General features: G+C 45.8%; 1 protein-coding gene across 3 annotated transcripts in view; it reads right to left on the reverse strand.

Annotated features, from left to right (window-relative positions):
* LOC115132502 (formin-like protein 3) overlaps positions 1-26,417 on the reverse strand; it is a 106,364-nt gene extending 79,947 nt beyond the window's left edge. For all 3 annotated transcript variants that reach the window (XM_065020856.1, XM_065020857.1, XM_065020855.1), the window contains exon 1: positions 25,833-26,417. In XM_065020856.1, the coding sequence (XP_064876928.1) occupies positions 25,833-25,949 (117 nt within the window). In that variant the 5' untranslated portion in view covers positions 25,950-26,417. The remainder of the gene's footprint in view (positions 1-25,832) is intronic.
* Between the last annotated feature and the right edge of the window lie 259 nt (positions 26,418-26,676).

Consider the following 26,676-nt stretch of genomic DNA (forward strand, 5'->3'; position numbering starts at 1 on the left):
ATAGGGAATACTGTGCCATTTTGGACGCATACATTATATAATGAAAAACTATCTAACATGGTGTTAAAGCCATCATCCTGTGAGCTTCAGGATCCGTCCCTGTGAGTTTAGGGATCCGTCCTTGTGAGCTTCAGGATCCGTCCCTGTGAGTTTAGGGATCCATCCTTGTGAGCTTCGGGATCCGTCCTTGTGAGCTTCGGGATCCGTCCCTGTGAGCTTCAGGATCCGTCCCTGTGAGTTTAGGGATCCGTCCTTGTGAGCTTCGGGATCCGTCCCTGTGAGCTTCGGGATCCGTCCCTGTGAGTTTAGGGATCTGTCCCTATGAATTTAGGGATCCGTCCCTGTGAATTTAGGGATCCATCCCTGTGAGTTTAGGGATCCATCCCTGTGAGTGTCATAACTTATAGGAGTAGCACAAAAGCCACTAGGGGATGAAGCCCACTGTTTAAAACAACTCAACTGACAGAGTCCCCATTGTATTGAGGATGAAACCAGGTCTCTTCAAACTAGAAAGGAGAGGCTAGGGGCTCACTGCAGCTCTTCAACTTAGAGAGGAGAGGCTAGGGGCTCACTGCAGCTAATCAACTTAGAGAGGAGAGGCTAGGGGCTCACTGCAGCTCTTCAACTTAGAGAGGAGAGGCTAGGGGCTCACTGCAGCTCTTCAACTTAGAGAGGAGAGGCTAGGGGCTCACTGCAGCTCTTCAACTTAGAGAGGAGAGGCTAGGGGCTCACTGCAGCTCTTCAACTTAGAGAGGAGAGGCTAGGGGCTCACTGCAGCTCTTCAACTTAGAGAGGAGAGGCTAGGGGCTCACTGCAGCTCTTCAACTTAGAGAGGAGAGGCTAGGGGCTCACTGCAGCTCTTCAACTTAGAGAGGAGAGGCTAGGGGCTCACTGCAGCTCTTCAACTTAGAGAGGAGAGGCTAGGGGCTCACTGCAGCTCTTCAACTTAGAGAGGAGAGGCTAGGGGCTCACTGCAGCTCTTCAACTTAGAGAGGAGAGGCTAGGGGCTCACTGCAGCTCTTCAACTTAGAGAGGAGAGGCTAGGGGCTCACTGCAGCTCTTCAACTTAGAGAGGAGAGGCTAGGGGCTCACTGCAGCTCTTCAACTTAGAGAGGAGAGGCTAGGGGCTCACTGCAGCTCTTCAACTTAGAGAGGAGAGGCTAGGGGCTCACTGCAGCTCTTCAACTTAGAGAGGAGAGGCTAGGGGTTCCCTGCAGCTCTTCAACTTAGAGAGGAGAGGCTAGGGGCTCACTGCAGCTCTTCAACTTAGAGAGGAGAGGCTAGGGGCTCACTGCAGCTCTTCAACTTAGAGAGGAGAGGCTAGGGGCTCACTGCAGCTTTTCAACTTAGAGAGGAGAGGCTAGGGGCTCACTGCAGCTCTTCAACTTAGAGAGGAGAGGCTAGGGGCTCACTGCAGCTCTTCAACTTAGAGAGGAGAGGCTAGGGGCTCACTGCAGCTCTTCAACTTAGAGAGGAGAGGCTAGGGGCTCACTGCAGCTCTTCAACTTAGAGAGGAGAGGCTAGGGGCTCACTGCAGCTCTTCAACTTAGAGAGGAGAGGCTAGGGGCTCACTGCAGCTCTTCAACTTAGAAAGGAGAGGCTAGGGGTTCCCTGCAGCTCTTCAACTTAGAGAGGAGAGGCTAGGGGCTCACTGCAGCTCTTCAACTTAGAGAGGAGAGGCTAGGGGTTCCCTGCAGCTCTTCAACTTAGAGAGGAGAGGCTAGGGGCTCACTGCAGCTCTTCAACTTAGAGAGGAGAGGCTAGGGGCTCACCGCAGTTGAACTAGAGGGAGCAGCATGCAGCCCACTAACACATGCATAAATATAGGTCTGCACACTCCCTCATACATAAACAACACTTGGCTATGTGAACAACATTAAAGGCCATACAAAATGGCTTATTGTACAACACACTATGTATACTCATTCCATAGACTCAGTCAACTTCATATCCCAAAGTTCAGTGGAGAGAACAATGTTTGAGTCAAGCCTCCAGACAAGACCATTGAAGTTGAAGTCGTGAGTACTCACTCTTCAACAAGACTATCAAGGTGGTCAGGTGAATGGCGGAACTGAAGAATGGAATGGAAGAATCCTTTTTCAGTCAGGTGGATCACATGAAAAACCCTTCCAGAGTCATTGACGTTCCATGTGAGTAGAGACATGCTGCATCTGTTCAGTCATGCTCTTCAACTTGACCTGGGCTTTGCTAAGAAAAGCACTAAAACCCTTTATGCCCAGGCCCATAAAGACTAGCCCATAATAGGGACTAGCAATAGCCTGAGGGAGGGTTCTACATGGAACCCAAAAGGGTTCTACCTGAAACCAAACGGGTTCTACCTGGAACCAAAAAGGGTTCTACCTGGAACCAAAAATGGTTCTCCTATGGGTACAGCTGAAGAATCCTTTTGGAACCATTTTTTTCTAAGAGTGTAAAATGCAGCTTCCCCCAAACAAAGGAAAATGATTTCAATTGAATGTCCCATAAACGCTGCACACAGCTTGAATCCTTTAGTTTTAGCTGAGTGGCATCTATCAAACACACACACACACACACACACACACAACCTCCTGACCGACTCCCTTCAGATCATTTTAGTGCTTTCTGACCATAGAAACAGAATAAGTAGAATGGGTAAAGCACCCCAGACCAGTAATTTAGCAGTCCAGTCATGATCATTTCTACTTCTATTTATATCTCTCTGACTACTGCTGATGTCAGAGGAGGGATGAAGGAGTCACTTTGTCAGCACATTCTGTCTCATTTCACTTCCCTATGGTTCCCTTCACTATGGTTCACTTCACTATGGTTCACTATGGTTCACTTCACTATGGTTCACTATGGTTCACTTCACTATGGTTCCCTTCACTATGGTTCACTTCACTATGGTTCACTATGGTTCACTTCACTATGGTTCCCTTCACTATGGTTCCCTTCACTATGGTTCACTTCACTATGGTTCACTATGGTTCACTATGGTTCACTTCCCTATGGTTCCCTTCACTATGGTTCACTTCACTATGGTTCACTTCACTATGGTTCCCTTCACTATGGTTCACTATGGTTCACTTCCCTATGGTTCCCTTCACTATGGTTCACTATGGTTCACTTCCCTATGGTTCCCTTCACTATGGTTCACTTCACTATGGTTCACTATGGTTCACTTCACTATGGTTCACTTCACTATGGTTCACTATGGTTCACTTCACTTTGATTCCCTTCACTATGGTTCACAATGGTTCACCTCACTATGATTCACTATGGTTCACTTCACTATGATTCCCTTCACTATGGTTCACAGTGGTTCACCTCACTATGATTCACTATGGTTCACTTCACTATGATTCACTATGGTTCACTTCACTATGGTTCACTATGGTTCACTAACCCTCCTTTCCTTCCTCCAACTCATTCCACAGGAATATCCATTAGCTCATGTAAACCAGAGGGACTTGCCTGTACCATAATCAACCTCAGATTATGGTGCAACTCTCTGCAACACTGGTTGTGTCCCAAATTGCACCCTGTTCCCTATATACAGTAGGGTCCTACTTATGACCAGAGCCCAATAGAGTGCCATTTGGGACAAAGTCTCTGACAAATCTGTTAGGATGGACTCCAACCAATGCAATTAAGTAGATAAAATAATCCCAGTCTCTTTGAAAGATGAGTGTGAGCTGTTCTCGCCTGTTGGTAATGTCAGTACAGGGCAGCAGTAGACAGCACAGTGCCAGGCAGCTAGTTCAAAAGGGATTTTCCCTCTGCTCTCTCTGTGAGCCTAGCTGAGCCTAGCTGAGTTGTCCTGTGGCCCCAGCCCAGACTTGACCACAGGAATCCAGCGGTGGAGGGGAGTGGTGCGGGGGCACACACACAGAGACAAACGTTACACACACACACAGAGACAAACGTTACACACACACACACAGAGAGACAAACGTTACACACACACACACACACACAGAGACAAACATTACACACACACACACAGAGACAAACGTTACACACACACACACACACACACACACACACAGAGACAAACGTTACACACACACACAGAGCAGTGGTGTAGTGGCAGTTTGAAAGAGGATCTGGCCATCCCAGAACTCCAAGGTCCCAGCCCCTGCTCCTGCCCAGCCATACACACCTTTGAAAACACCACCACCACCAAGGAGAAAGTCATATGGAGAAGGTTAGCTAATAAAGGTTACCATATGCTTCACAGTCGAAACCCTTGTAAAAAGAGGGCGAACAAATGCTAGGCAGGCAGCTGTTTCCAGCCACAGAGGAAAAACAGAGCTAGGACTGAGAGAGAGAAGGGAGGAAGGAAGGAGAGAGAGAGAGAGAGAAAGAGAAGGAGAGACTGAACAAGAGAGAAAAGAGGAGATGCCTTTAACACATGCTCCTGGTTAGACTTGACCCATCCATTTTATTATCTGACCGCATAAACTTGTCTAATTTAACCCAGGGGTCTCCCACCCCATCCTCCTCCTTCCCCCTCCCCCCATCCTCTCCACTCAGAACCTCCTTCAATTCCTCTCCCATCCACTGATGAGTGATTCTGCTGAAGTCATTAGCCTGTGGATGGATAGATACTACTGCACTGGCACAGCCTGCCCTCATTACATCATAATGTGCTGCTGCCATTCCAAAGGCCAAGGGATGTCTGGGAGCTGCCTGTCTCTGTCTGAGAGGAGGAGGCTGCCCCACCAGATACAGACACATACACTCATCCTTAGTACACACACACACACACACACACACACACACACACACACACACACACAGTACTACTGTAAGCACACCCGTACACACCGGAGACACACTGGGAGAAGATGGAAGAATGTGATGAGAAAATTCAATTTATGGAAAACAGTTATGAAATACCATTTATGGAAAACAGTTATGAAATACCATTTATGGAAAACAGTTATGAAATACCATTTATGGAAAACAGTTATGAAATACTGTTACGGATACAAGTATCCTGTGTTTATTTTCTCCCCTTCTCTCCTTCTCCCCTCCTCACAGGTGGCAATCATCATTCCCCAATCAGTCGCTAATCAGAAGACACCTGCTCCTTTTCTCTTACCCTATCACATCCCCTTTCTCTTGGTTTAAAAACACAGTCAGTTGTTTTCTCTGGAGCTCGATCTCTCTGTGATTCAATCTCTCGCTATATCAATCTCTCTGTGTCTCTCTCTCTTTGTAGCATAGATCTCTCTGTCTCTCTCTCTTTGTAGCAGAGATCTCTGTCTCTCTCTCTCTCTCTCTCTCTCTCTCTTTGTAGCAGAGATCTCTCTGTCTCTCTCTCTCTTTGTAGCAGATATCTCTGTGTCTCTCTCTCTTTGTAGCAGATATCTCTCTATGTCTCTCTCTCTTTGTAGCAGATCTCTCTGTCTCTCTCTTTGTAGCAGAGATCTCTCTGTCTCTCTCTTTGTAGCAGAGATCTCTCTCTCTCTCTTTGTAGCAGAGATCTCTCTGTCTCTATCTCTTTGTAGCAGAGATCTGTCTCTCTCTGTCTCTCTCTCTTTGTAGCAGAGATCTCTCTGTCTCTCTCTCTTTGTAGCAGAGATCTCTCTGTCTCTCTCTCTCTCTTTGTAGCAGAGATCTCTCTGTGTCTCTCTCTCTTTGTAGCAGAGATCTCTCTCTCGATCTCTGTATGCAGAGATCTCTCTGTCTCTCTCTCTCTTTGTAGCAGAGATCTCTGTCTCTCTCTCTCTCTCTCTCTTTGTATGCAGAGATCTCTCTCACTCTCTCTCTCTCTCTTTGTATGCAGAGATCTCTCTCACTCTCTCTCTCTCTCTTTGTATGCAGAGATCTCTCTGTCTCTCTCTCTTTGTATGCAGAGATCTCTCTGTCTCTCTCTCTCTTTGTAGCAGAGATCTCTCTCGCTCTCTCTCTCTCTTTGTATGCAGAGATCTCTCTGTCTCTCTCTCTTTGTAGCAGAGATCTCTCTGTCTCTCTCTCTATTTGTATGCAGAGATCTCTCTCTCTCTCTCGTTGTAGCAGAGATCTCTCTGTCTCTCTCTTTGTAGCAGAGATCTCTCTCTTTGTAGCAGAGATCTCTCTCTCTCTTTGTAGCAGAGATCTCTCTCGCTTTCTCTCTCTTTGTAGCAGAGATCTCTCTCGCTTTCTCTCTCTTTGTATGCAGAGATCTCTCTCGCTCTCTCTCTCTCTCTTTGTATGCAGAGATCTCTCTCTCTCTCTCTCTCTTTGTATGCAGAGATCTCTCTCTCTCTCTCTTTGTATGCAGAGATCTCTCTCTCTCTTTGTATGCAGATCTCTCTCCCTCTCTCTCTTTGTATGCAGAGATCTCTCTGTGTCTCTCTCTCTTTGTAGTAGAGATCTCTCTCTCTTTGTAGCAGAGATCTGTCTCTCTCTGTCTCTCTCTTTGTAGCAGAGATCTGTCTCTATCTCTTTGTATGCAGAGATCTCTCTCTCGATCTCTGTATGCAGAGATCTCTCTGTCTCTCTCTCTTTGTAGCAGAGATCTCTCTGTCTCTCTCTCTTTGTAGCAGAGATCTCTCTCGCTCTCTCTCTCTCTCTTTGTATGCAGATCTCTCTCCCTCTCTCTCTTTGTATGCAGAGATCTCTCTGTCTCTCTCTCTTTGTATGCAGAGATCTCTCTGTCTCTCTCTTTGTAGCAGAGATCTCTCTGTCTCTCTCTTTGTAGCAGAGATCTCTCTCTCGCTCTCCCTCTCTCTCTTTGTAGCAGAGATCTCTCTCGCTCTCCCTCTCTCTCTTTGTATGCAGAGGTCTCTCTCTCTCACTCTCTCTCTTTGTATGCAGAGGTCTCTCTCTCTCGCTCTCTCTCTTTGTAGCAGAGATCTCTCTCACTCTCTCTCTTTGTAGCATAGATCTCTCTCACTCTCTCTCTCTTTGTATGCAGATCTCTCTCCATCTCTCTCTTTGTAGCAGAGTTATCTCTGTCTCTCTCTTTGTAGTAGAGATCTCTCTCTTTGTATGCAGAGATCTCTCTCTCTCGATCTCTGTATGCAGAGATCTCTCTGTCTCTCTCTCTCTTTGTAGCAGAGATGTCTCTGTCTCTCTCTCTTTGTAGCAGAGATCTCTCTCTCTCTTTGTATGCAGATCTCTCTCACTCTCTCTCTTTGCATGCAGAGGTCGCTCTCTCTCTTTGTATGCAGAGGTCTCTCTCGCTCTCTCTCTTTGTATGCAGAGATCTCTCTCTCTCTCTCTTTGTATGCAGAGATCTCTCTGTCTCTCTGTATGCAGAGATCTCTCTGTCTCTCTCTTTGTAGCAGAGATCTCTCTGTCTCTCTCTTTGTAGCAGAGATCTCTCTCGCTCTCCCTCTCTCTCTTTGTATGCAGAGGTCTCTCTCTCTCGCTCTCTCTCTCTTTGTATGCAGAGATCTCTTTCGCTCTCTCTCTTTGTAGCAGAGATCTCTCTCACTCTCTCTCTCTTTGTATGCAGAGATCTCTCTCTCTCTCTTTGTATGCAGAGATCTCTCTCGCTTTCTCTCTCTCTATTTGTATGCAGAGATCTCTCTCGCTTTCTCTCTCTCTCTTTGTATGCAGAGATCTCTCTCGCTTTTCTCTCTCTCTTTGTATGCAGAGATCTCTCTCGCTTTCTCTCTCTCTCTTTGTATGCAGAGATCTCTCTCGCTTTCTCTCTTCTCTCTTTGTATGCAGAGGTCTCTCTCTCTCTCGCTCTCTCTCTCTTTGTATGCAGAGGTCTCTCTCGCTCTCTCTCTCTTTGTATGCAGAGGTCTCTCTCGCTCTCTCTCTCTTTGTATGCAGAGGTCTCTCTCGCTCTCTCTCTCTTTGTATGCAGAGGTCTCTCTCGCTCTCTCTCTCTCTTTGTATGCAGAGGTCTCTCTCTCGCGCTCTCTCTCTTTGTATGCAGAGATCTCTCTCTCGCGCTCTCTCTCTTTGTATGCAGAGATCTCTCTCGCTCTCTCTCTCTTTGTATGCAGAGATCTCTCTCGCTCTCTCTCTCGTTGTAGCAGAGATCTCTCTCGCTCTCTCTCTCGTTGTATGCAGAGATCTCTCTCGTATGCAGAGCTCTCTCTCTCGTTGTATGCAGAGATCTCTCTCTCTCTCTTTGTATGCAGAGATCTCTCTCTCTCTATTTGTATGCAGAGATCTCTCTATGCGATCTCTCTGCTCTCTCTCTCTTTGTATGCAGAGATCTCTCTCGCTTTCTCTCTCTCTCTTTGTATGCAGAGGTCTCTCTCTCTCTCTCTCTTTGTATGCAGAGGTCTCTCTCTCTCTCGCTCTCTCTCGCTCTCTCTCTCTTTGTATGCAGAGATCTCTCTCGCTCTCTCTCTCTTTGTATGCAGAGGTCTCTCTCGCTCTCTCTCTCTTTGTATGCAGAGGTCTCTCTCGCTCTCTCTCTCTCTCTCTCTTTGTATGCAGAGATCTCTCTCTCTCGCTCTCTCTCTTTGTATGCAGAGATCTCTCTCTCTTTGTATGCTCTCTCTCTCTTTGTATGCAGAGATCTCTCTCGCTTCTCTCTCTCTCTTTGTATGCAGAGGTCTCTCTCTCTCTCTATGCGATCTTTCTCTCTCTCTCTTTGTATGCAGAGAGCAGAGATCTCTCTCTCTCTCTCTCTTTGTATGCTCTCTCTCGCTTTTCTCTCTCTCTTTGTATGCAGAGATCTCTCTCGCTTTCTCTCTCTTTGTATGCAGAGATCTCTCTCGCTTTCTCTCTCTCTCTTTGTATGCAGAGGTCTCTCTCGCTTTCGCTCTCTCTCTTTGTATGCAGAGATCTCTCTCGCTTTCTCTCTTCTCTCTTTGTATGCAGAGGTCTCTCTCTCTCTCGCTCTCTCTCTCTTTGTATGCAGAGGTCTCTCTCGCTCTCTCTCTCTTTGTATGCAGAGGTCTCTCTCGCGCTCTCTCTCTTTGTATGCAGAGGTCTCTCTCGCTCTCTCTCTCTTTGTATGCAGAGATCTCTCTCGCTCTCTCTCTCGTTGTATGCAGAGATCTCTCTCGCTCTCTCTCTCTTTGTATGCAGAGATCTCTCTCGCTCTCTCTCTCTTTGTATGCAGAGATCGCTCTCGCTCTCTCTCTCTCTCTCTTTGTATGCAGAGATCTCTCTCGCTCTCTCTCTCTTTGTATGCAGAGATCTCTCTCACTCTCTCTCTCTTTGTAGCAGAGATCTCTCTTTTGTTTTTGCACCTACATGTCACTTTGTCCGTTATCCTGTGAGTATTGTTCTGTTATGGTGTTTGTTTGTTTGCTGGTGGGAAAAGGGGATATGAAGACAAGTCGCCCATGGGCATACACTACCCATAGGTAAATATTGTCTAAAGAACACCAGTTAGAACTGGGTGGCCCACCTGCTGTATTTATAGTTAGTTAGTTAGCTGTATTGAAGTAGGCAAGTCTAGCTTAGGGGTGTTTTTGGATATTTGTTTCTTTCCTTGGGTCCAGCTCAGCCACTTTTCCTGCCCCCCTTTACCGTGTGTTTAAAAATAAACCATGAGTGTTTGACGGTAATTTAGTTGTCTGTGGTTTTACGTTCTCACTGTTACTTTTTCACTATTATACTTTGCATGAGTTATGTTACGGGTCTCGTTACCATCCCCCTAGACAGCCGGCCCAAAGGGATTCGTAACAGAAGTGGGGGCTCATCCGGGATCTGTCTTTACTGACACCCTGCCGCTCGTGCAGATTGTTGTAGTGGTCTAGTTCAGTGTTGAGCGTCATAGCTGATGTAGCATTAGTGTTTGCTATTTGTTGGCTCTTGTGTAGTAGTTCAAAATGGCTACTTTTGATTTGAAATCCTTTTTGGATAACCCTTTGTGGGAGGTTTTTGACAAATGTCGTAGAGTTGATTTACTGATCTTGGCTGACCATTATTCTGTATCGATTCCGCAGAGTCTAGTTAAGGCAGAGGTTAAACAACTGGTGTTAAATGTATTGTTGGAAGAGCAGGTGCTTGTGTTACCGCTGCCTGAGCCTACTACCCCTGTAGGGGATGTTGTTGCTCCTCTAAGCCCGGTGGTGTCTGAGAACGAGGGTGAGGCTAAAGCTCCAGCCACATTGCCCCATTTTGATCCACTCTCCCCACTGTGGTGATGCCAGGAGGGATATCCGGGCAATACAGGTCCAACTGGAGGCGGAAGAGAGCCCAAATTAGGTGAGAAAATCTCCAGTTGGAGATGTGTAAAATTGAGGCAGAAAGAGACCAGCAGCAGTTGGAATTCAAAATGCGCCAGATGGAACTGGAGGTAGAGATGGCGAGGCTTGTCTCCGTTCCTGCTAGGCCTTAGTGAGGCGTCTTCACCAGCTGTAGCTTCCCACACTTTTGACATTAGTAGGAAGATTGCCTTGGTACCTTTGATCAGAGAGTCAGCGGTCCTATTTTAGCATTGAAATGGCCTGAAGAGGTATGGTGCCTATTACTTCAGTGTAAATTAACTGGTAAAGCCCAAGAGGTTTTGTCAGCGCTACCTCTGGAGGACAGTTTGAATTATGAAGTGGTCAAAGCTACTGTTCTTCGTGCCTATGAGCTTGTGCCTGAGGCATACCGACAGAGATTTAGGTCTCATAGAAAGTCTTCTAGTAAGACTTATGTTAAATTTCCTAGAGACAAGGGAAATCTATTTGATAAATGGCATGCTGCTAGTAAGGTAACTGATTTCAACTCTCTCCGGGAGTTAATCTTGTTGGAAGAGTTTAAAAATTGCTTACCCGAATGCATTGTCGTTTACCTAAACGAACAGTAAGTATCCTCCCTGTCAGAAGCGTCTGTGTTGGCAGACGAGTTTGTGTTGACGCACAAGAGCGTGTTTTCGGCTCATACTGAGAGTAGAGCCACTGAGTTGCCTACTTTTATCCGTAGTCGGCCAGCAGTACATCAAGCACGCCAGAAAAATGAGCGTCCCTGTTTCTATTGCCATAAAGTGGGACATATGATTAATGATTGCTTCGTGCTAAAACGCAAACAAGGGATGCCTCTTCGTGCCAAGCCGCCAACAGGTGTTGGTCTAATTCGCACAGTTGTGAGGTCTGCAACAAAACAAGCGCCTCAGGGTAACTGTAGTTTGAAAGACCCTGTCCCCAACTGCAGTTATGAACCGTTCATTTTCGAGGGGTTTGTGTCCCTAACGAATGACGAAGCGTCTCAGCGTCCGGTTAAAATCCTTAGAGATACTGATGCGGCGCAGTCGTTTATATTGTCTGTGTTGCCCTTATCCGACGATACATACTGTGGTTTCAGTGTGTTAGTTCAGGATATTGAAATGGATTTTGTGCCATTGGACTTTGAAAGTACACTCTGAGTTAATCAGTGGAATATTCAGAGTGGGGGTATGTCCTATGTTGCCAGTAAAAGATGTGACCTTTATAATGGGTAACGATATTGCCGGAGGAAAGGTAGTACCCGTATTGGAAGAGTTGGATAAAAGTGACCACTCTCTCTCCAAAGAGCTGGCACAGAGTTATTCACATGTGTTCCCCACTTGTGCTGTCACTCGTGCTCAGGCACGACAAGTGGGTGACGTAATAGATTTGTCGAACACCGTTCTGTTCAAAGAGGTTGATCAAGAGGATGGTTTGTGTGCTACCTCTGGGAAACTGATCACCTCTGACATACAGCCCAGGAAAAAATCTAAGTATGTTGAACTTATTGCTGATGCAATACAGTTACCAGTCACTAGTGAGCAGCTGATTGCTAACCAAAAGGTTGACAACAAGCTTGCTAAATGTTTTTCTTGTGGTGTTTCATTGGAAGAGGTAAAGAAGAAGAACGTGGCTTACTTCATTGATGGTAATCTCCTCCTGCGTAAATGGACATCCCATGTTGACACGGGTGGAGATTGGAATGCTGTTTACCAAATAGTGGTTCCTACAGCCTTTCGACAAAATGTGTTATCCTTTGCTCATGATCACCAGTGGTCTGGTCATTTAGGAATCACAAAGACTTATGATCGGGTCCTTCAACATTTCTTTTGGCCAGGTTTAAAACAAGATGTGGCTCAGTTCTGTCAGACATGCCACACATGTCAGATAACAGGAAAACCCAATCAGGTTATTCCTCCTGGTCCTCTTTGTCCAATACCTGGTGAACCATTCGAACATGTGGTGGTTGATTGTGTTGATTGTGTTGGACCGTTACCGAAGACAAAATCGGGTAACCAGTTTCTGTTCTGTGTATGGCAACAAGAACCCTGAGGCCATTCCTCTGCGAAGGATTACAACTCCGGTAGTGAGTAAAGCCTTAATTCAATTCTTCACGACATTTGGGTTACCTAAGGTGGTACAAGGTGATCAAGGTACCAATTTCCTCTCAAAGCTCTTCAAGCAGGTGTTAAAATCCTTGTCAATTATGCACCGTGTGGCAAGCGCATATCACCCAGAGTCTCAGGGTGCGCTTGAACGATGGCAATAGAAGTCTATGCTACGTAAATATTGTTTGGAATCTGAGAAAGATTGGGATGAGGGAGTTCCTCTAGTTGTGTTTGTTGCTCGTGAAACTGTACAGGAGTCCCTAGGGTTCAGCCAGGCTGAAATAGTGTTTGGTCACAGTGAGAGGAATAATGAAAGTCCTTAAAGAACAGTTTTCATCCCAAGAGTTGTGTGCGGGAGATGAGAATGTGTTGGACTACGTTAGTCGCTTTCCTGAGCGCTTACATCAAGCCTGTGCTCTCGCAAAGGAAGCTCTGTCTTCCTCACAGAGGAGTATGAAAACACACCTTGATAAACAGGCTGTTTCTTGTCCACTACAGCCAGGTGACCAAGTACTGGTGTTATTGCCTGTTCCAGGATCTTCACTGCCAGCTCGTTTCTCTGGTCCTTATTTCGTTGAAAAGAAATTATGTGAAATTGATTGAAATTGATTATGTGCTTCAAACTCCTGATAGAAAACGCCAATCTCGTGTGTGCCACATTAACATGTTGAAAGCATACCACACCTGACCCATCACCCAGTTAGATAGCTCAAAAACAGAGGCAGGTACTACTGTCTCTGCTATGCTCTGGATAAGAGCGTCTGCTAAATGACTTAAATGTAATGTAAATGATAGTGGACTGTCATATTAATGATGTTGATGGAGATGGATTAGAGTTGCGCAATACTCAACAGCAGTGCGTTAGATAGCCCAACTCAGAAATGCTGCTCTCTCTCTGGTTCATTTAACGGACGGACAGGCCGACGATATTGTGAGGCTACTACACAGTTTTCCATGTCTCTTTAATGACGTTCCTACTCGCACAAACGTGTTGGAACATGACATTAATGTTGGAAATGCTGCTACTATCAAGCAACACCCATATCGTGTCAACGCTTCTAAGAGGAAGATAATGAGGGACGAAGTGAGATGTTTGTTGGAGAATGACCTGGCTACGCCAAGTTCAAGCCCTTGGAGTTCTCCTTGCATTCTGGTTCCTAAACCTGCTGGTACATCCAGGTTATGTACGGATTATCGCAAGGTAAATTCAGTCACAATGCCAGATTCGTTCCCGTTACCCAGACTGGACGACTGTATCGACACTGTTGGTGCTGCTAATTATGTAACTAAGTTGGACCTCTAAAAAGGTTACTGGCAGGTTCCGTTAACCTCACGTGCTTCTGAGATTTCTGCCTTTGTGACCCCAGACAACTTCCTACAATACTCTGTCATGGCTTTTGGGATGCGGAATACACCAGCCACTTTCCAACGACTGGTTAACTCCGTATTAGCTGGCGTTCCCAATTGTAGTGACTATCTTGATGATCTAGTAATTTATTCGTCTGAGTGGTCAGACCATGTTAACTCTCTAAGGGTAGTATGTGAACGTTTGGCAGCTGCTTCTCTAGCCCTGTTGGTGCCAAGGTCTTGGCTATAACTGCATTCCCTGCACCTACCACCAGACGAGAGCTACGCCGCTTTTTAGGGATGGTTGGCTACTACCGTAGTTTCTGTAAAAATGTATCTGCGGTAGTTGCTCCATTGACCGATTTGCTCAGATCGTTTGAGTGGTCCCCTGATTGTAAGGTAGCTTTTGAATCTGCTAAAACACTCTTATATAGTACCCCTGTACTTGCTGCTCCGGATTTTGAACGACCGTTTAAACTTGAGGTAGATGCTAGTGCCAGAGGTGCTGGTGCTGTTCTACTGCAGCAGGACAAGAGTGGAGTGGATCATCCTGTTTGTTATTTTTCACGTAAATGTAACAAATGTCAGACAAACTATGCCACAATAGAACAAGAAGCTCTAGCTTTGTTGTTGGCTCTGCAATACTTTTAGGTATATATTGGTTCCAGTGCCCTACCAGTGAGTGTATATACTGACCATAACCCCTTAGTGTTTCTCCACCGGATGTACAACCAGAACCAGCGCCTTATGCATTGAGCGCTTATTGTACAGAATTATAATTTGGAGATCCGCCACAAAAAGGGTTCAGATAATGTATTAGCTGATGCTTTGTCTCGTGTGTAAAAATGATTTTTGTATGTAAGGTTGACTTTGTTTGTTGATCTTGTGGATTCATTGAAATGTGTGGGTGGGAGTGTTACGGATACCAGATACAGACACATACGCTCATCCTTAGTACACACACACACACACACACAGAGACACATACTAACACACACACACACACACAGAGACACATACTAACACACACACACACACAGTACTACTGTAAGCACATCCGTACACACCGGAAACACACTGGGAGAGGATGGAAGAATGTGATGAGAAAATTCCATTTATGGAAAACAGTTATGAAATAGCTCTTATGCTGATTTGTTTATTTCCTTAAATTCTACCATTCTTCTTGTAACAAAATTTTGATATTTTTTTATTCAATGAGAAAATATAAATGTTTTCCCCCATCTTATGACCAATAGAAACTTTTTCCCCCCATCTTATGACCAATAGAAATGTTTTCCCCCATCTTATGACCAATAGAAGCGTTTTCCCCCATCTTATGACCAATAGAAACGTTTCCCCCCATCTTATGACCAATAGAAATGTTTTCCCACATCTTATGACCAATAGAAACGTTTTCCCCCATCTTATGACCAATAGAAACGTTTTCCCCCATCTTATGACCAATAGAAACGTTTTCCCCCATCTTATGACCAATAGAAACGTTTCCCCCCATCTTATGACCAATAGAAACGTTTTCCCCCATCTTATGACCAATAGAAACGTTTTCCCCCATCTTATGACCAATAGAAACGTTTCCCCCATCTTATGACCAATAGAAACGTTTTCCCCATCTTATGACCAATAGAAACGTTTCCCCCCATCTTATGACCAATAGAAACGTTTTCCCCCATCTTATGACCAATAGAAACGTTTTCCCCCATCTTATGACCAATAGAAACGTTTTCCCCCATCTTATGACGACATGTTTCCCCTCATCTATTGTAGCAAACAGAGTGAAACAACAATGTAAAGTCCCTGAGAGTTTTTAGAGTATAGTCCCACTCCCTCTGGGAAGGAAACCCCCAGAGTGACCTGACCTCTAATCACGGCCAGCTAGCCAAGCCATGTACTCTCTTCCTCTCTTCCTGACTACCTCCAACTTCAAGATGGAGTGTTTGTGCGTGCGTGTCCGTGCGTGTGCAGGTTGTCTTCCTGACAAACTGGAGCTTTGAAGTCTCTTTACCTCCTGAACAGAGGTAGCAGCCAGCACAGACCACTGTAACCATAACACAACTAAAAACATGTTGTTCTGTCTCGCAACGAGACACAAAGTCAAGGAAGTGTCTTGTGGTGATGACAGGGAGGATGAAAAGCTTCCTTCAAGTTACGACAGTTGTAGATCATTTATTATTATTGGTGTATTTGTCCATGAGTTATCAAATTCAACCTGCTACATGTCACTTAGTCTTCTTGTGAAAAACTGTCATAGATGTATGTTTCACAAGTTTGGATGACACATTACAATATGCACGCTATCCTACTCTGCTCTGCTGTACTGCTCGGTGATGTCCAAACTTGTGAAACATGAGGAGACGGAAATTCATATCTATAATTATGTATTTCTGTGTCGTATATATCAGGGACCCATGATGTAATTCTCCAACCGTAATTCCGTTACCAGGTGTAAATCCACTTCACTTATTGATGTTTAAAAATAAAAAATGACATCTTTTAATCTTAATTCGGAGTAGATATTTAACAGCGTTTTTGGAGAATGTGGTCGCATAAAAAAATGGAGATAGATTTTAATGTACTACTGTTTGCACCTGCGCAATTCTTCTACTAAATTACTTTTTGTAAAATGTTCTGTGGAAATAATTGTTAAATATTTGTATGGTTTTGTTAAACTTTGAAATCGATGGCTTTTGTATGGCATACATTTTAATGTGAAATAAACTGAGTCAAAGCACAATTCTGTTACTGTGGAATTTCCCTTTAAGAACTCAAGTTTCTAACTAAAGGCCATGAGAGGACACAGTACTGTTGATACATAACATATCCCCTGCCGCAGTGCTTTGCCCTCTGGAAAACATGTCTAAAAGTAACTGCTTCTAACCGTTTCTGCATGACCCCCACCAGCCCTTTGATTCCCACCCACTGGCTCCTTCAGGCAGTTCTCTATGTGAGGGGATTATGTGAAATATCTGGCTATTTCATATAATAGCTGGGATCTGACACTTTAGCACAGCAGTCAACGAGTGCAGGGATGCGATTGGGATAACATAGAAAAGTAATTAAGTGGGATATTTGTATAGACGACGGTGGTAAAGCCTGATCACCAACAACAATGAGACAGCCTACAGGGAGGAGGTCAGAGACCTGGCAGTGTGGTGCCAGGACAACAACCTCTCCTTTAACGTCGGCAAGACAAAGGAGCTGATAGTGGACTACAGGAAACGAAGGACCGAACACGCCCCCATTCACATCGACGGGACTGTAGTGGAGCGGGTCGAGAGCTTGTTCACATCACTAAGGATCTATCATGGTCCACACAAACCAACAGTCAAGAGGGCACAGCAATGCTTCTTCCCCTTCAGGAGGCTAAAAAGATTTGGCGTGGGTCTTCAGATCCTCAAAAAGAACTACAGCTGCACCTGAGAGCATCTTGACTGGCTGCATCACACCTTGGTACGGCAACTGCTTGGCATCTGACCGCAAGGCACTACAGAGGGCAGTGTGTATGGCCCAGTACATCACTGGACCTCTATTCCAGGCGCTGTCAGACTCAAGCCATAGACTGTAGTCTCTGCTACCACACAGCATGCGGTACCAACGCAAGGCACTACAGAGGGCAGTGTGTATGGCCCAGTACATCACTGGACCACTATACCAGGCGGTGTCAGAGGAAGGCTCTAAAATTGTCAGACTCAAGCCATAGACTGCAGTCTCTGCTACCGCACAGCAAGCGGTACCAATGCAAGGCACTACAGAGGGCAGTGTGTATGGCCTAGTACATCACTGGACCTCTATTCCAGGCGCTGTCAGACTCAAGCCATAGACTGTAGTCTCTGCTACCGCACAGCAAGCGGTACCAACGCAAGGCACTACAGAGGGCAGTGTGTATGGCCCAGTACATCACTGGACCTCTATACCAGGCGCTGTCAGACTCAAGCCATAGACTGTAGTCTCTGCTACCGCACAGCAAGCGGTACCAACGCAAGGCACTACAGAGGGCAGTGTGTATGGCCCAGTACATCACTGGACCTCTATACCAGGCGGTGAGGAAGGCTCTAAAATTGTGAGACTCAAGCCATAGACTGCAGTCTCTGCTACCGCACAGCAAGCGGTACCAACGCAAGGTAAATCTGGAACCAACAGGAACCTGAACAGCTTCTACCCCCAAGCCATAAGGCTACTAAAGCTGTCAATCAAGGCAAAAGGAGGCTACTTTGAGGAATCTCAAATATAAAATATATTTTGATTTAACACTTTTTTTGGTTTCTACATCAAATCAAATTTTATTTGTCACATACACATGGTTAGCAGATGTTAATGCGAGTGTAGCGAAATGCTTGTGCTTCTAGTTCCGACATTGCAGTAGTAACCAACGAGTAATCTAACCTAACAATTTCACAACAGCTACCTTATACACACAAGTGTAAAGGGATGAAGAATATGTACATAAAGATATATGAATGAGTGATGGTACAGAACGGCATAGGCAAGATGCAGTAGATGGTATCGAGTACAGTATATACATATGAGATGAGTAATGTAGGGTATATAAACATTATATAAAGTGGCATTGTTTAAAGTGGCTAGTGATACATGTATTACATAAAGATGGCAAGATGAAGTAGGTGGTATAGAGTACAGTATATACATATGAGATGAGTAATGTAGGGTATGTAAACATTATATAAAGTGGCATTGTTTAAAGTGGCTAGTGATACATGTATTACATAAAGATGGCAAGATGCAGTAGGTGGTATAGAGTACAGTATATACATATGAGATGAGTAATGTATGGTATGTAAACATTATATTAAGTGGCATTGTTTAAAGTGGCTAGTGATACATTTTTACATGTAAGGCAGCAGCACACTAAATAGTGATGGCTGTTTAACAGTCTGATGGCCTTGAGATAGAAGCTGTTATTCAGTCTCTCGGTCCCTGCTTTGATGCACCTGTACTGACCTCTGGATGATAGCGGGGTGAACAGGCAGTGGCTCGGGTGGTTGTTGTCCTTGATGGTCTTTATGGCCTTCCTGTGACATCGGGTGGTGTAGGTGTCCTGGAGGGCAGGTAGTTTGCCCCCGGTGATGCATTGTGCAGACCTCACTACCCTCTGGAGAGCCTTACGGTTGTGGGCGGAGCAGTTACCGTACCAGGCGGTGATACAGCCCGACAGGATGCTCTCGATTGTGCATCTGTAAAAGTTTGAGTGCTTTTGGTGACAAGCCAAATTTCTTCAGCCTCCTGAGGTTGAAGAGGCGCTGCTGCGCCTTCTTCACCACGCTGTCTGTGTGGATGGACCAATTCAGTTTGTCCGTGATGTGTACATCGAGGAACTTAACTTTCTACCCTCTCCACTACTGTCACGTCGATGTGGATAGGGGGGTGCTCCCTCTGCTGTTTCCTGAAGTCCACGATCATCTCCTTTGTTTTGTTTTGTTGACGTTGAGTGTGAGTGTGAGGTTATTTTCCTGACACCACACTCCGAGGGCCCTCACCTCCTCCCTGTAGGCCTCGTCATTGTTGGTAATCAAGCCTACCACTGTAGTGTCGTCTGCAAACTTGATGGTTGAGTTGGAGGCGTGCATGGCCACACAGTCGTGGGTGAACCGGGAGTACAGGAGAGGGCTCAGAACGCACCCTTGTGGGGCCCCAGTGTTGAGGATCAGCAGGGTGGAGATGTTGTTACCTACCCTCACCACCTGGGGGTGGCCCGTCAGGAAGTCCAGTACCCAGTTGCACAGGGCGGGGTCGAGACCCAGGGTCTCGAGCTTGATGACGAGTTTGGAGGGTACTATGGTGTTAAATGCTGAGCTGTAGTCGATGAACAGCATTCTCACACATTCTCCTTTTGTCCAGATGGGTTAGGGCAGTGTGCAGTGTGGACCTATTGGGGCGGTAAACAAATTGGAGTGGGTCTAGGGTGTCAGGTAGGATGGAGGTGATATGGTCCTTGACTAGTCTCTCAAAGCACTTCATGATGACAGAAGTGAGTGCTACGGGCCTGTAGTCGTTTAGCTCAGTTACCTTAGCTTTCTTGGGAACAGGAACAATGGTGGCCCTCCAGCAGACTGGGATAAGGATTGATTGAATATGTCCGTAAACACACCAGCCAGCTGGTCTGAGCATGCTCTGAGGACGTGGCTGGGGATGCCGTCTGGGCCTGCAGCCTTGCGAGGGTTAACATGTTTAAATGTTTTACTCACGTCGGCTGCAGTGAAGGAGAGTCCGCAGGTTTTGGTAGCTGGCTGTGTCAGTGGCACTGTATTGTCCTCAAAGCGAGCAAAGAAATTGTTTAGTCTGTCTGGGAGCAAGACATGCTGGTCCGTGACGGGGCTGGTTTTCTTTTTGTAATCCATGATTGACTGTTGACCCTGTCACATACGTCTCGTGTCTGAGCCGTTGAATTGCGACTCTACTTTGTCTCTATACTGACGCTTAGCTTGTTTGATTGCCTTGCGGAGGGAATAGCTACACTGTTTGTATTCGTCATGTTTCCGGCCACCTTGCCCTGATTAAAAGCAGTGGTTCGCGCTTTCAGTTTCACGCGAATGCTGCCATCAATCCACGGTTTCTGGTTGGGGAATGTTTTAATAGTTACTGTGGGTACGACATTGCCAATTCACTTGCTAATGATTACACTTACATGATTCCATATGTGTTATTTCATAGTTATCTACAATGTGTCAAATAAAGAAAAACCCTGGAATGAGTAGATGTGTCCAAAATGTTGACTGGTACTGTACATACAGTATGTACCTCAATTACCTCGTACCCCTGCACACCCTGTACTGGTACCCCATGTATATAGCCAAGTTATCATTACTCATACTATGCAGCCTCTACTACACTACTCACAGACTGTAGTAGAGGTGGCATAGTATACAGTGCCCATGGAAAGTTTTCAGACCCCTTGACTTTTTCCACATCTTGCTACGTCACAGCCGAATACCAAGAGTGTGCAAATCTGTCATCAAGGCAAAGGATGGCTACTTTGAAGAATCTCCCATATAAAATATTTTGATTTGTTTAACACTTTTTTGGTTACTACATGATTCCATATGTGTTATTTCATTGTTGTGATGTCTTCACTATTATTCTACAATGTAGAAAATAGTAAAAATAAAGATTTAAAAAACTGAATGATTAGGTGTGTCAACTTTTGACTGGTACTGTATAAAAACAAGTTTTGGCTTTGTCATTATGGGGTATTGTGTGTAGATTGATTATGGAGAAAAATGACTTAAGCAATTTTAGAATAAGGCTGTAACATAACAAAATGTGGAAAAGGTCAATGGGTCTGAATACTTTCCAAATGCGCCGTATATAGATTAACAGAGAGTCTTGAGACATTCATGTCCCTATAGGTGGAATGATACCGTTAGAGAGTACAATATATAAAAGAGACAGGCATTCTCAGGAGAGATGTTGATTGGTTCAGTAATTAGCTGTAAGAGTATCATGGTAGAGTAGAGCATCATACCAAGAAGATACCAGCTGCAGTGTTTCTGGGACATGCCTATAATTCAGGGGCTGAGTCACTGGCTTACTGGTGCTCTTCCATACCGTCCCTAGGAGGGCTGAGTCACTGGCTTACTGGTGCTCTTCCATACTGTCCCTAGGAGGGCAGAGTCACTGGCGTACTGGTGCTCTTCCATACCGTCCCTAGGAGGGGTGAGTCACTGGCTTACTGGTGCTCTTCCATACTGTCCCTAGGAGGGCTGAGTCACTGGCTTACTGGTGCTCTTCCATACTGTCCCTAGGAGGGCTGAGTCACTGGCTTACTGGTGCTCTTCCATACTGTCCCTAGGAGGGCTGAGTCACTGGCTTACTGGTGCTCTTCCATACTGTCCCTAGGAGGGCTGAGTCACTGGCTTACTGGTGCTCTTCCATACTGTCCCTAGGAGGGCTGAGTCACTGGCTTACTGGTGCTCTTCCATACCGTCCCTAGGAGGGCTGAGTCACTGGCTTACTGGTGCTCTTCCATACCGTCCCTAGGAGGGCTGAGTCACTGGCTTACTGGTGCTCTTCCATACTGTCCCTAGGAGGGCTGAGTCACTGGCTTACTGGTGCTCTTCCATACTGTCCCTAGGAGGGCTGAGTCACTGGCTTACTGGTGCTCTTCCATACCGTCCCTAGGAGGGCTGAGTCACTGGCTTACTGGTGCTCTTCCATACTGTCCCTAGGAGGGCTGAGTCACTGGCTTACTGGTGCTCTTCCATACTGTCCCTAGGAGGGCTGAGTCACTGGCTTACTGGTGCTCTTCCATACTGTCCCTAGGAGGGCTGAGTCACTGGCTTACTGGTGCTCTTCCATACTGTCCCTAGGAGGGCTGGGTCACTGGCTTACTGGTGCCCTTCCATACTGTCCCTAGGAGGGCTGAGTCACTGGCTTACTGGTGCTCTTCCATACCGTCCCTAGGAGGGCTGAGTCACTGGCTTACTGGTGCTCTTCCATACCGTCCCTAGGAGGGCTGAGTCACTGGCTTACTGGTGCTCTTCCATACCGTCCCTAGGAGGGCTGAGTCACTGGCTTACTGGTGCTCTTCCATACTGTCCCTAGGAGGGCTGGATCACTGGCTTACTGGTGCTCTTCCATACTGTCCCTAGGAGGGCTGAGTCACTGGCTTACTGGTGCTCTTCCATACTGTCCCTATGAGGGCTGAGTCACTGGCTTACTGGTGCTCTTCCATACTGTCCCTAGGAGGGCTGAGTCACTGGCTTACTGGTGCTCTTCCATACTGTCCCTAGGAGGGCTGAGTCACTGGCTTACTGGTGCTCTTCCATACTGTCCCTAGGAGGGCTGAGTCACTGGCTTACTGGTGCTCTTCCATACCGTCCCTAGGAGGGCTGAGTCACTGGCTTACTGGTGCTCTTCCATACCGTCCCTAGGAGGGCTGAGTCACTGGCTTACTGGTGCTCTTCCATACCGTCCCTAGGAGGGCTGAGTCACTGGCTTACTGGTGCTCTTCCATACCGTCCCTAGGAGGGCTGAGTCACTGGCTTACTGGTGCTCTTCCATACCGTCCCTAGGAGGGCTGAGTCACTGGCTTACTGGTGCTCTTCCATTCCGTCCCTAGGAGGGCTGAGTCACTGGCTTACTGGTGCTCTTCCATACCGTCCCTAGGAGGGGTGAGTCACTGGCTTACTGGTGCTCTTCCATACTGTCCCTAGGAGGGCTGAGTCACTGGCTTACTGGTGCTCTTCCATACCGTCCCTAGGAGGGCTGAGGCACTGGCTTACTGGTGCTCTTCCATACCGTCCCTAGGAGGGCTGAGGCACTGGCTTACTGGTGCTCTTCCATACCGTCCCTAGGAGGGCTGAGTCACTGGCTTACTGGTGCTCTTCCATACCGTCCCTAGGAGGGCTGAGTCACTGGCTTACTGGTGCTCTTCCATACTGTCCCTAGGAGGGCTGAGTCACTGGCTTACTGGTGCTCTTCCATACCGTCCCTAGGAGGGCTGAGTCACTGGCTTACTGGTGCTCTTCCATACTGTCCCTAGGAGGGCTGAGTCACTGGCTTACTGGTGCTCTTCCATACTGTCCCTAGGAGGGCTGAGTCACTGGCTTACTGGTGCTCTTCCATACCGTCCCTAGGAGGGCTGAGTCACTGGCTTACTGGTGCTCTTCCATACCGTCCCTAGGAGGGGTGAGTCACTGGCTTACTGGTGCTCTTCCATGCCGTCCCTAGAAGGGGTGCGTCACTTGAGTGGGTTGAGTCACTGACGTGATCTTCCTGTCCGGGTTGGTGCCCCCCCTTGGGTTGGGCCGTGGCGGAGATCTTTGTGGGGCTATACTCGGCCTTGTCTCAGGATGGTAAGTTGGTGGTTGAAGATATCCCTCTAGTGGTGTGGGGGCTGTGCTTTGGCAAAGTGGGTGGGCTTATATCCTGCCTGTTTGGCCCTGTCCAGGGGTATCATCGGAAGGGGCCACGGTGTGTCCTGACCACTCCTGTCTCAGCCTCCAGTATTTATGCTGCAGTAGTTTGTGTCGGGGGGGCTAGGGTCAGTTTGTTATATCTGGAGTACTCCTGTCTTATCTGATGTCCTGTGTGAATTTAAGTATGCTCTCTCTAATTCTCTCTCTCTTTTTTTCTATCGGAGGACCTGAGCCCTAGGACCATGCCTCAGGACTACCTGGCATCCTTGCTGTCCCCAGTCCACCTGGCCGTGCTGCTGCTCCAGTTTCAACTGTTCTGCCCGCAGCTATGGAACCCTGACCTGTTCACCGGACATGCTACCTGTCCCAGACCTGCTGTTTTCAACTCTCTAGCGACAACAGGAGCGGTAGAGATACTCTTAATGATCGGCTATGAAAAGCCAACTGACATTTACTCCTGAGGTGCTGACTTGTTGCACCCTCGACAACTACTGTGATTATTATTATTTGACCATGCTGGTCATTTACGAACATTTGAACATCTGGTTCCTCTCTAGGTTTCTTCCTAGATTTTGGCCTTTCTAGGGAGTTTTTCCTAGCCACCGTGCTTCTACACCTGCATTGCTTGCTGTTTGGGGTTTTAGGCTGGGTTTCTGTACAGCACTTTGAGACAGCTGATGTAAGAAGGGCTATAGAAATACATTTGATGTTACTGTAAAGTCCACACACAGACGCTAAACTCAGGCTGGGTGTGGTGTGGTGAGGTTGATCATATAAGTGGGAAACACTGGACAAACACATTTGTAGAGGTTTAACAGGACTTACTGACATGGTCAGCACAAGCCATATTGGCTCAGAAACAATGCTTTGATTCATGGTGGGATGAAGAGAATTTGTATTTATTTTTGGGGGGGATTCTTAAATTGGTTGGTTTGGAGAGATGTGGTTTGAGGACAGTTTGTTTTGAAAGAATGATAAGGAAAGTTGCTTTCAGATGTAAGAATAAGATATCATTTGTATAACCACTTCCCACAGCTCTGCTATTGACACTGCTATGTAGAGAAATACTCCAATGGTGGTGAGACGTTGTCACAATAACTTATTATCATTCAAGTGTGTTAAAGTCATTATAAATATATATTATAAACCATAATGAAGGCATATAGCCCACTATCTCATCATTGACATTACAGGGATTATTGTGCTCTACTTTCCATCACCTGATGTATACTATTTTCTGGAATCCAAGGCTTTCCATTCCAATATAAACAGTGCATCATCTTCTTAGTCTCTTGATTTAGGATGACAGACACACCTGACACTTAAACTGTGTCGCTGAATGTGTAACGTGTGTTTTGATTGTGTAGGCTACACAGCATCACAAAGCCCCAGCGCAACTCAAGCCTGCAAGATGGGTCATGTGAAGATGGTGAGCAGAGCAATAGAGGAGATGGGGTGCTTCTATTTTACGATCTCACGGGTGTGGGAGTTGTAGGGGAATTCAGAAAATGTTGTTGTTGGAATCTGTCAGCGAATGATCTGAAAGCGACTGTGCATAAATGTTCAATTAAAAAAAAGGGAATTCCATAACGAGAATTTGGGCCATATACGTGTCATTAAAGCTTTGATAATAAAAGTGAAATGTTACTCTGAAAACGAGCCAATTCTTGCACAAAGGCACTAGACTTCAGTAAATTAGCCCAAAGCCTCGAGCTGACTTTTTGAACACAAAAGAACCGCAGGAGCGAGAGGGGGAGAAACAGAAAGCAGATGGGGGTGGGACAGGATGGGTCTTCCAATTTAGAATACCGGTATCAGCAACTATATCATTACAGCGGAATAAAGGAAAAGTGGGATAGTTTTGTTCACTATTATGACATATTTCTTTCCACAAGGACACACGAGACTATATAAACAGATCCACTGTCTTACTGTAGACCACAGTGCACTAGGCTGAGAAATATGTATTGTCTTGATTAACCATTTGTGTTAGATAAATTGTATTGTTTTCCCTGTGTTACTGATGTTAGAAACCTGTTTGGGGGTACCCAAACAACTGATCCATAAGGTAAAAGGAATATCTTAATTTAAAAAATAAGTGTTGCTTGTGTGAGCTGTTTCACCTAATCAAAATAAACTTTAGGCCACTAATTGAAAGGAAAAAGTCACACATCCTCTTAAAGCCTACCATATGGTAGGTAATATGTTCTGTACTCATGATAAATGGTCTACACTGTATCACGTCAGCATGACAGATCAGTAGGTAGCCTCGTGTGTTTGTATGCTAATTGTGCGCTTTTGAAGTTTGATATGGCCCCACTGTGACAGTCTGGAACACAGGAAACCAAACCCAGAAGCCATTCCAATTCAAACATGTATCTGAGGCAACAGTCACTTACCAAAACTAAAGCAAATCTCTCCTCCAACTCCGACTGGTCAGGAATGGGCACTTTCAACGGCATTATATGATGCTTCATATTGTCCGACTGTCCATCCACACTCTCAATATTCCCCATGGTTAAAAATAAGTTAGTAAATCAAATAAATTAAGTTCCTTCTTACGACGTTATTCCAGAGTTTTTCCAACAGTGGGTAGTTCCCCCTGTTCCTCCAAAATGCGTTATTCCAAATCACAACCACTTCTGTTTCAAACGTTTCAGTTTAAATCAAAAGTTTACACCACACCAGTTTCATTCTGTCTCATTAAAAATAACTACTACTTTTGCATTTGTAAAGAACACTAATATGTAATTTACTCTAAACGGAACCTAATCTCAACAGTAACAATGAGGATAGAATTGTTTTCTGTTCCAAAGAATGGTCTCCGATTTATCCGGCCAATCCATTTCCATTTCTTTCTGTGAATTCTTCTTTCAATAATAATCCAACCAAAAGCAAGGCTACTTAGTTGCTGAGCTGAATTTTCTTGGCTACGATGCCTTTCCATTCATTATCGTTGTGTGATCCTGACTGGAAGACTCTTCGATGTTGCTTCCACTCAGAAGGCAGAGTTTCTGCCATTGCCCCGCCTCTGTCTTCAAAGGAAAGCCCTCTCTTATTGATCCGTTGGCTTTTCAATCACGTTCTCTCTCTCTCTCTCTGCTACTCACTCACATCTGTTATAGTTGAGAAAGGCCCTATGGGTAGATTTGGTATCAGCACTTTATTGCCACCTGGTGGTTAGACAATGGTAGTTCATTAATCATGACTACAGCGCCAACAATATGCATACATCACATACAC

The sequence above is a fragment of the Oncorhynchus nerka genome, linkage group LG7 (genome assembly GCF_034236695.1).
Source record: "Oncorhynchus nerka isolate Pitt River linkage group LG7, Oner_Uvic_2.0, whole genome shotgun sequence".
Lineage (NCBI taxonomy): Eukaryota > Metazoa > Chordata > Actinopteri > Salmoniformes > Salmonidae > Oncorhynchus > Oncorhynchus nerka.